General features: G+C 37.4%; 1 protein-coding gene across 2 annotated transcripts; it reads left to right on the forward strand.

The window, feature by feature from the left end:
* The first annotated feature begins 4223 nt into the window (after positions 1-4223).
* LOC130870198 (leukocyte immunoglobulin-like receptor subfamily B member 4A) lies at positions 4224-8943 on the forward strand. Of its 2 annotated transcripts, none has more exons than XM_057762806.1 (5): positions 4224-4294; positions 4437-4472; positions 4677-4961; positions 5101-5403; positions 6992-8943. In XM_057762806.1, the coding sequence occupies exons 1-5, from the start codon at positions 4261-4263 to the stop codon at positions 7135-7137; spliced, it is 804 nt and encodes a 267-aa protein (XP_057618789.1). In that variant the 5' UTR covers positions 4224-4260; the 3' UTR covers positions 7138-8943. The 2 variants fall into 2 exon arrangements, with proteins under 2 accessions (XP_057618789.1, XP_057618790.1); XM_057762807.1 differs by having other exon boundaries at positions 5874-7060.
* Positions 8944-9619: the final 676 nt, after the last annotated feature.

The raw sequence follows: 9619 nt of genomic DNA on the forward strand, positions 1-9619 counted from the left end.
TAGTTCACATATTCGATTAAGTTGTGCAATCACTTTCAATTATTCACTATTTTCCCCCAAAGCAACCCTTTCTATAAAATGGAGAATATTTCTACTTTGTTTCACTTTATATGCAGGGATATCAATATTGACATGTCTGAGAGCTCCTCTTGAAATTCATCCTTAATCCTTCAATTCAGTGACTTCTGGGCCTGAAGATAAAATTCGTTCTATGTTTCGTTCTATGTTTGCAACTGACTCTGTTTCTGTTTTCTTCTCCCAGGCTGTGTTTCAGCTCTGAAAGTAGATATTCTACTAGTCCTTTTATGAAGAATGAAAAAGAGAATATCAGAACTTAGTGTCTATACTTGATGCCTGGAGTACACACAAAGTAGCTGGGCATATGGGAGATGGAAGTCAGTAGATTCAGTACAACATAGTGTCTAAGGGTTGCTTCATTCCGGGCCTTATAGTTTTTGTTCGTACATTCATTATCTGTTCTTGACAATTTAAATTATTTACACTTTTGATTTGTTTCATTTTGCAATGTAACAAATGTTTTAATCTCTTATGGGATACAAAGTAATTATATTACAGATGCACAAAGTGTAATAAATAATTAAATATCATATATCTCAATATATGAATATATCTCCACACATACATGTATCATTCCATTGATGTGTGGACACTTAAAAGCTGTTCTGGTGTTATTGTGCATTATGTGTTGCAGGTTTTGCAATAGATTTCAGAAGTATATTCTTCCTGTTGAGTCATACTTATTCTGGGCAACTTCTCCATATTCTGTCAACAAACATGAGCTCACACCACTGGTATCTGTTCTTTATCTTCATGTTCCTAAGTGTTTGGTGTCTTTAGGCTGCACACAAATGTTTTTCTTTTTGGCATTAGTCTTACTTAACTTTGGAAGGTAGCTTAACAAACAAGTCAGAGTAACACATGGCCAGTTTATCTGTGGAAACAATCGTATGTGAAGAGGAAAGGCATAAAACTTAGAGAAAGGGCCAGAAATGGAGACAGTTGTATATGACATAGTAAGAAATACATATGAATTTTCTTTTTTTTTTTTTTTTTTTTTTTTTTTTTTGGTTTTTCGAGACAGGGTTTCTCTGTGGTTTTGGAGCCTGTCCTGGAACTAGCTCTTGTAGACCAGGCTGGTCTCGAACTCACAGAGATCCACCTGCCTCTGCCTCCCGAGTGCTGGGATTAAAGGCGTGCGCCACCACCGCCCGGCATGAATTTTCTTAAAGGTAAAGTAAATAGACAAGTATCATTAAAGTGGTTCCTTCCCTGGTATGTTATCTGGTTCCATAGAGTCTGCAAACAAAATTCCAGAAACTAGTTCTAGGAATATTGATTTATTCTTATATAAACTTTATTTGCTTGATTTACTTGAGGCTTTGCCATTTTTTGTCAAAATAACAGGTTCAGTTTTAATCTGTATTTTGTTGTCATTGGTTCCTTATTATTTTTCTTATTTTCACATACTATTATTTTTTCTTAGGGTTTGTTAGCTTCATGCACTATTACATTACATACCTACAAATATAAAGTTCATAGTTGGCCATGAACAAAAATGTTATCATGTATAATTTACAAATTTAAAGAACTATAAAACCATTCTTTGGTAATATTTATCCTCTTAATTATATCTCTTAATGCCAATTTTACAATTATATAATTATTCTTTCAGATCTTTGTTCAGGAAAATGAGGTATGTTGCCCAGAAAATGTAAAGAAAGACATGAAATTAATTATTACATCTATTTTGTTTTCAATTTACATGAATTGCACTCGCCAATGTCATGTAAGTCATATTTTTCCTTCTCCATACATAAAACAAAAAAAATGGGCCAAAGTTGAAACAACTTTGTGAGGACTGAGGATGTCTTGGTGACAGTGGGGTCCTTAGAGAGTTTTCATCATGAGGTTTAACATAGCTTTGTGTTAAAGAGCATCGATTAATATTGCAGGAGATTCAAGTTCAGTTATAATCATCTTGTCTGTCTTTAATGCCAGTTGAAGGGTATCACACATTTCTGACATCTTAGAACACCTTTACCCACAGAACACACACAAGGACACACACACACAGATGAACAAAAGAGAGAGAGAGTGTGTGTGTGTGTATGAAAGAGAGAGAGAGAGAGAGAGAGAGGCAGAGACAGAGACAGAGAAAATACAATAAATCTTTAAAAAGATGTATAAACTCAGGAATGTGTTCTTAAGTATGTATTATGACCTAGAACATAGAAGGTAATTAAAGATTACCTATTTCAAATACAGCTTGATCATCCAATCCAAATGCTTATAGACACAAAATTTGTTTTCCAAGATGATGATAGTTATAAGAATAATTCTCAACCAGACTTATGACTTAAATCAGAACAAATGAAAATTCTAATGATCAAGAAGAAATGTAATTGGAAGGGAGATTGGCTTGGAAAGTTTCAGGAGGTATTGAAAGAAGAGAGACTGGGACAGAGGTCTGATCACCAAAATATACAAATAACTCAAAAAATTGTTATCAAAAGAACAAATAACCCAATAAAATGGATAAAGACATAAACAGAGAACTCTCAACAGAGGAATCTAAAATGGCTAAAAGACACTTAAGGAAACTTTCAACATTCATAGTCATCAGAGAAATGAAAATCAAAACAACTCTGAGATGCCATCTTATACTTGTAAGAATGGCCAAGATCAAAAACACTGATGTCAACTTATTCTGTAGAGATTGTGGGGTAAAGGGAACACTTTTGCATTGCTGGTGGGAGTCCAAGCTGGTATAACTCCTTTGGATGTCAGTGTGGCAATTTCTCAGAAAATTAGGAGACAACCTTCATTAAGACCCAGCAATACTACTTTTGGATATATATCTAAAGAATGATCAACTGTGCCACAAGGACATGTGCTCAACTATGTTCATAGCAGCATTGTTTGTCATAGCCAGAACCTGGAAACAACCTAATTGCCCTTTGACCAAAGAACGGATAAGGAAAATGTGGTATATTTACACAATGGAGTACTACACAGCAAAAAAATAATGACATCTTGAATTTTGCAGGAAAAATAGATGAAGCCAGGAAACATCATTTTGAGTGAGGTAACCCAGACACAGAAAGACAATTATCACATGTACTCGGTCATGGGTGGTTTTTAAGCATAAAGCAAAGAAAATCACCCCACACATCACAATCTCTGAGAACTTAGACAATGATGAGGACCCTCAGAGAGACATACACAGATCTAATCTACATGGGAAGTAGAAAAAGACAAGAACTCCTAAGTAAATTGGGAGCATGGGGACCTTGGGAGAGGGTTGAAGAGGATGGGAGAGGCAGGTAGGGGAGCAGAGAAAAATGTAGAGCTCAATAAAAATAAGTTAAAAAAGAAAAAGAAAACAGTTACCAAAGTTGAAATGGGAAATGAAAAATTCCTCTTCCAAGCATAATAATAGAACCAAAGGGTCTAAATCTTATGCCAAGAATCAGAACTTATTACCTCTGGTGCCAGAGAGTACTTAAGTATCTAAGAGGAGGACTTAAGCCAGATGGTCTCCGCACAATAGTAACATCTTGATAAGACAAACAAAAGAGTCAGTCTCACAGTCTTGATAATATAAACAAGTAGGCAAAAGAGTCAGTCTCACAGAAACAAATAAGAAGAAATAGAATTGGAAAATGCTTGTCCTTGGCTTCAGTAAATCAGAACATTGTGACGAAAGATGCGAAAGTCCATAGGAGCTAAGGGAGGAAAGAGAGCAGAATCTGCTCCTAACCCTGCATTAGGGAATATCTGACTTGAGGCTATGGAACCACCTTGAGTTTATGGCCTCACACTGCAATATCATAAATGAGTCTTTTCTTAGAACACTGTGCTAAATTTGACCAACATCACTTTTGAACATTTGGGGTCTGAAATTGTTTCTCTTTGCAATTGTTTCTCTTTGTAAAATGACATGCTGTGACATGTGGATGCTCATTCCCTGGCTTAGAAAACACACAGGACAGGGGGAAATCTGTGAAGAATAGAGAAAAACTCAGTTTTTTTTTTAGAAAGACTTTTCAGAGACCTGGGTATTTGACCAAACGCCTGCACTGGGGTAATAGAGAAGTTCCCCTTCTGGTGATAGTAATGATGTGGCAAACACATGACAGGAAGCATCTGCCCTCAGAATGAAAACAGCTTGTCTGATGGTTCTACATAATCTGGCCAGACAGCCCAGGAGCACAAGCAAGAAATATAACAAGACTCACTATGACCCCGATGCTCAGAATGCTGTTGTGCCTTGGTGAGATATGAAGAGGGAGAGTAGACATTCAAGTCTGTAAGGAACCCTACTCCAAAACCAAATCTGTTTTCATATGGAGAGACAAGGGGATTCAGCCCAACTCTCAGATTAAATAAAACACTCAAAGAGAATTTTCTTCCAGGTCTGAGTATGGGATACAAGACTGCAGTGCTGGCAGGTGAGTGTCTTCATCCATTCCAAGATATTATTCCTCACTCTGAAGAACAGAAATTACTTTTTCTGCCATCTGGGTCAACTCTTTGTGATGTGCATAAAGAAAAGAGTATGTGGATAATGCTGTAATTTCTGTGAATGCTCTCTATTAAAACCTGGGGTCTGAGCAGGAGAACATACCGGGACTCAACCTTTGATTTTCTTGCAGGAATCTTCCAAAAACCCACCATCTGGGCTGAGCCGGGCCTTGTGATTGCTCAACATATGCCTGTGATTATTTGGTGTCAGGGGTCCTGGGAGGCCCAGGAGTACTATATGTATAAAGAGGGAAGCATAGATCCTTGGGACAGACAGTTCCCTCTGGAACAGAAGAACAAGGCTAAGTTCCACATTGACAAAATGTCAAAGGCCTTTGCAGGGATATACAAGTGTTACTATAAGAGTCCTGCTGGCTTGTCAGAGCACAGTGACACCCTTGTGCTGGTACTAACAGGTGAGTGGAGACTAAGGGGTGCCAACAAATCTCTCCCCTCAGGAGTTCTACTCTCCAGAAGAGCTTCTCTCAGAGCCCAAACCTGCAGGGCAATGTAGGTAGCTTGAATTCATTTCACACATTGCCCCTTGTATTCTAGGAGCCTATGATGAACCAAGCCTGTATGTTTGGCCCAGCCCTGCTGTAACTTCAGGAGAGTGCATAACCATGCAGTGTATCTCATCACTGGGATTTGACAGATTCATTCTGATCCAGGAAGGAAAACATAAGCTCTCATTGACCCTGGACTCACAGCAACTAACCGAGATGCTATTTCAGGCTCATTTTGTTCTGGGCTCTGTGACTGCTAACCACAATGGGACATTCAGATGCTATGGCTGTTTTATGAATAATACTCAGATGTGGTCAACATCAAGTAATCCCCTTGATATTCAAGTCTCAGGTAAGGACCCTAACCCAGCCTTTCTTAAGGTAAATGGTTACTCAGATATCTTCTCTAAGAAGAGCTCTGGCCTAGAATAGGAGTCAGAAAACCCAAAGCAAGAAAACTCAAAAGTCTTTCACCTCTCATAGAAAAAAATAGCATTTTCCGGAGGCAGGTGCTCCCCTCCATGGCTCACTGGAACTTAGAAAATTTAGGAGGGTTTAAGGGGAATACACATTTGATAAAGTGACAAGGCGTTGTCTCTGTACTAGTTATGCTTCTATTTTCGTGATAAAGCACCATATTCTGAAAGAACTTGTGAAGGATAGGGTTTATTCCATCTGGTAGCTTACAGGCAGGCACTCAAGACAAGGAAAGAGAGATCTGGTCAGTCATCCACATAAACTTAGACCATGAAATCCAATATGGGCTGCCTATGCTTCAGCACTTCCGTTGCATAAGTTTTATTCCTTTTTTATTCAAGACAGGAACTGAAATAGAGGCCATAGAAGAGCCCTGCTTACAGGGTTGCCCAGGAGTGGCTTGTTCAACCTGTTTTCTTATACCATCTAGGTCCAACTACCCAAAGTTAGAACCACACACAATGGACTGGGCCCTCTGATATTAATTATCAATCAATCAGAAAAAATCCCCAACAGACTTGCTGACTGGCTAATATAATGAAGGCATTTTTTTTCCATTAAAGTGTGTCTTCCCTGATGACTCTAGCTTGTATCAAGTTAGCAAAACCTAATGAGAGCAGTCTGGAGTGGTTCTTCACTCTCCTCTTATTTTCATGTCCTAAAAGTTATTGATCCAGTATCACAGAAACACCTTGTCACAAAAAGTTCGTGGTAAACAGAGTGCACTTACCTAATCAAGAAATTCTGAATCCTTCAGAATCTCAATTATCCCTTTATATTCAGTTATAAAGTTAGCCATGTCTGGGTGGGGTTAAACTGTGATCTTGGTGGATATCCAAGAACACAGAGGCACAAAATTTAATCTGCAAGAGGGTGATAGTCAGTTAGAAGTGCCTAAGGTTAAAATTGAGATAGAAACTGATAGCCATAATCAAGGGCTTGGAACTCTCCATGCAATACTTCCAGAACCAAAGGACCAGTTTCCCAACCCCACTGAGAATGGTAAGAGACGGATTTCCTGGGAAGTGGGTACAACATTATGTGAGATCATTATGAGTTGGTAAATCCTCTGCTGAAATTGGGAAACTTGGGAAAGTGTACTTGATCCTCACTTAGAAGCAGCAGAAAACATTTTAACTTGATCTGCAGGATAAGATGCCATAAGAATAACACGTATTTATGAAAAAAAAAAGAATTATTCAAAGCATAAGGAGCCAAGGGAAATGCCTCAACTCTCTTTAGCCCTTTATCTAATATACCCAAACTATTTGCTTCTCTGGGGAATCTCAGGCCATGAGAACATGAAAAAGAGTGAACATGTAAGAATCAGGTGAGATCGAGAACTCTATATTAGAGATAGACACAAAGGTTGTAGTTCTTTCAAGGAGATGGGGCACTGAGTGCATAATCATTTATTCTGAGAAGTTTTGGTGTGACCTGACTTCTTTGACCTCTTTCTGCAGAATTCTCAGCATTACAGCGCGGAGGTCACACAATTGCAAACCTCATCCAGATGGTTGTGGCTGCCTTGGCTCTAGTGACTCTAGTGATTCTTCTGTTAGAGGCTTGGCACAGCAAGAGAGTTGGAAAACATGTAACCAGGAGATAAACAAAAACATCCATTAGGTTGTGCAGACCATGGGAAATAAATCTTGTTTCCCATACAATAAAGTTATTATTGTAAAGAAAGCTGGATATACATTAAGCTATCATACTCTTAGATGGTCCAGAAAACAAATGTGTGGTATAGGAGTTTCTTCTGAATGCTAGAAGGAAGAAAGGCAGAGGAAGAGAGACACCATGGAGCCATCAGGGACAGATGTGCTGAATCTTTCCCAGTAAGCCACTGCCACGTGGTGATACACAGATTAATTGAAATGGGTTAAACTGCGATGGAAGAGTTAGCCAATAAAAAGTTAGAGCTAATGGGACAAGCAGTGTTTTAATTAATACAGTTTCTGTATGGTTATTTCAGGGCTAGGCTAGCTGGGTGGCCAGGATAAAGAAGCAGGCCTCCCACCAATAAATGTGTTCTGGATGTAGGAAACTCTGGAGCATGTTTTCAAGACCACTTGGGCTGCTCTTTGTACTCCTTTCTCCACAATTCATCATGGATATTTGTTGACTTCTTCTTCTTCTTATCTTATTTCCATACCTCATGCATGTGTTGGGCCCAGCTTTCCCTCTCTTTCAAATAACCTTTTCCTTTACATAGACAGATCAATGTTGTTCACAATGAGCATTTACCTTTCCTTCTCAGAAAAGAGAAAATAAATCAAATGTTCTACATCTGGCCTTTGCTAATTGCCTTATATACTCAACTCACAGTCACTATCATAACTCCAAGATAAGGGAACATATGTGGACAACAGGAGTTACATAAAGTTGATATTTTTCTTGTAATTTGATATCTCACTCCTGATTGATGTTTAACACAAAGGAATTGTCTGGTATATGGCTGTAATGTACCAGGATTCATTAATTATGAATATTAACTTTTACCCTACACTTAAAAACATGTTTTCTTTTAAAAGAATATTTTGTTAATTCTTTGATAATCTCATACAATCTATTTTGATTATATTCATACATTCTCCCCAGCTCCTCAACATTTGGCCCTCACCCGCATTCATTTTGAGATAACTTCTGAGAAGATAATCAATTTGTCTGAAATGACATCTCTATTCCTTTGTTGACATTTGTTTACTCTATTCTTTAACCACCTCTCTTTTTCTTTTTTTCAAATTAAGAACACATTGTATTTTCTTTAGTTCTCTGATTGTGTTAGCTAAAATTTCAAGTGCTGTACTTAACATGATGAACAGAAGGGACACACTGCATTCTAAATCAACATCAGGGGACTTTTCTGACTTTGTCTATTAAATATGTTGCCTAAAACTTACTCAAATATGACCTCATTAAAATATGATATTCCACATTCTATGAGAATTTGGAAGAAATGGAAATATCATAATTAAAAATATTGCTTCTTCCATGATCTCTGCATTTGTTACTTTCACAATAATGTTGTGATATATGACAGTGATGGTTTTTCAAATGTTGAACAAATGTCAAAATACCTTACTATATATTCATTGTGTTGAATTCTGTTTACATATCACTGAATACTTTTTTTATTACACATTGATTGTGCATCATTGAGTTCTAAGAGAAGACAATATCAAAATTCACTATGAGACAGTGTTTTCATACTGCACATGTCATAGGGAAAAACAGCATGGTCACAGTTTTAGTACAGAACTTATGGAACCACCTCCACATGTGTGATCTGTTGCTAGTGAGATATCACTTTGAAGTTGATAAATGTGTATAAAATGTAGAGGAATTTAAAATTTTTATTGTTGCCGGGCGGTGGTGGCGCACGCCTTTAATCCCAGCACTTGGGAGGCAGAGGCAGGCGATCTCTGTGAGTTCGAGGCCAGCCTGGTCTACAAAGGGAGTTCCAGGACAGGCTCCAAAGCTACAGAGAAACCCTGTCTCGAAAAATCAAAAAAATAAAATAAAATAAAATTTTTATTGTTCACCATTTCGATAAGATGCATTTAATCAGTTATGCATACCATTTTTTTTTTGCATTCCATTTCTGCATCAATAGAAACTTTTTTCTTAAGAAGCCCCCTCCTTTACATAGTCCAGGATTTGTGTGTGATCCACTGAATTTAATAAGAGCCAACTGCCTAAGCATAGGAAGGAGATTATTTAGTGGAGCAAGTAGAAGTCATCTGTGGCTACGGAACTGAAGAAAAGGACAGACTCTCTCACATTGATTACTAATTGCCAATAGTGTCTCTGTAGGGGTGCATTTTACATTGATTATATTTGTTTCCTTTTCTTTAAGATACTCATTTCATTTTTTGTAAAATGTATTTAGGTGTTTAACTAAAGCAACTCATTTTAAGCAGATAAAGCCCTGGATGAAATTAAGACTAGTTTTAGATAGAATATAAAAAATAGCACTTTTTAAATTTAAAGGTAAATTCTTGTTATTTTTGCAATTTTTATTTTAACAACACTTCTTTGTAGGATCAAAATATGATTTTTTGCTTTGTAATTACTTTAGAATAAAGTGA

Source organism: Chionomys nivalis, chromosome 2 (assembly GCF_950005125.1).
Source record: "Chionomys nivalis chromosome 2, mChiNiv1.1, whole genome shotgun sequence".
NCBI classification, from domain to species: domain Eukaryota; kingdom Metazoa; phylum Chordata; class Mammalia; order Rodentia; family Cricetidae; genus Chionomys; species Chionomys nivalis.

Bases quoted from the DNA above. Each gene is read 5' to 3' on its own strand.
- LOC130870198 (XM_057762806.1), top strand. From the start codon at position 4,261: ATGACCCCGATGCTCAGAATGCTGTTGTGCCTTG. The intron at 4,473-4,676 runs GTGAGTGTCTTC...ATTTTCTTGCAG, and splicing joins CAAGACTGCAGTGCTGGCAG to GAATCTTCCAAAAACCCACC. The intron at 5,404-6,991 runs GTAAGGACCCTA...CTCTTTCTGCAG, and splicing joins CCTTGATATTCAAGTCTCAG to AATTCTCAGCATTACAGCGC.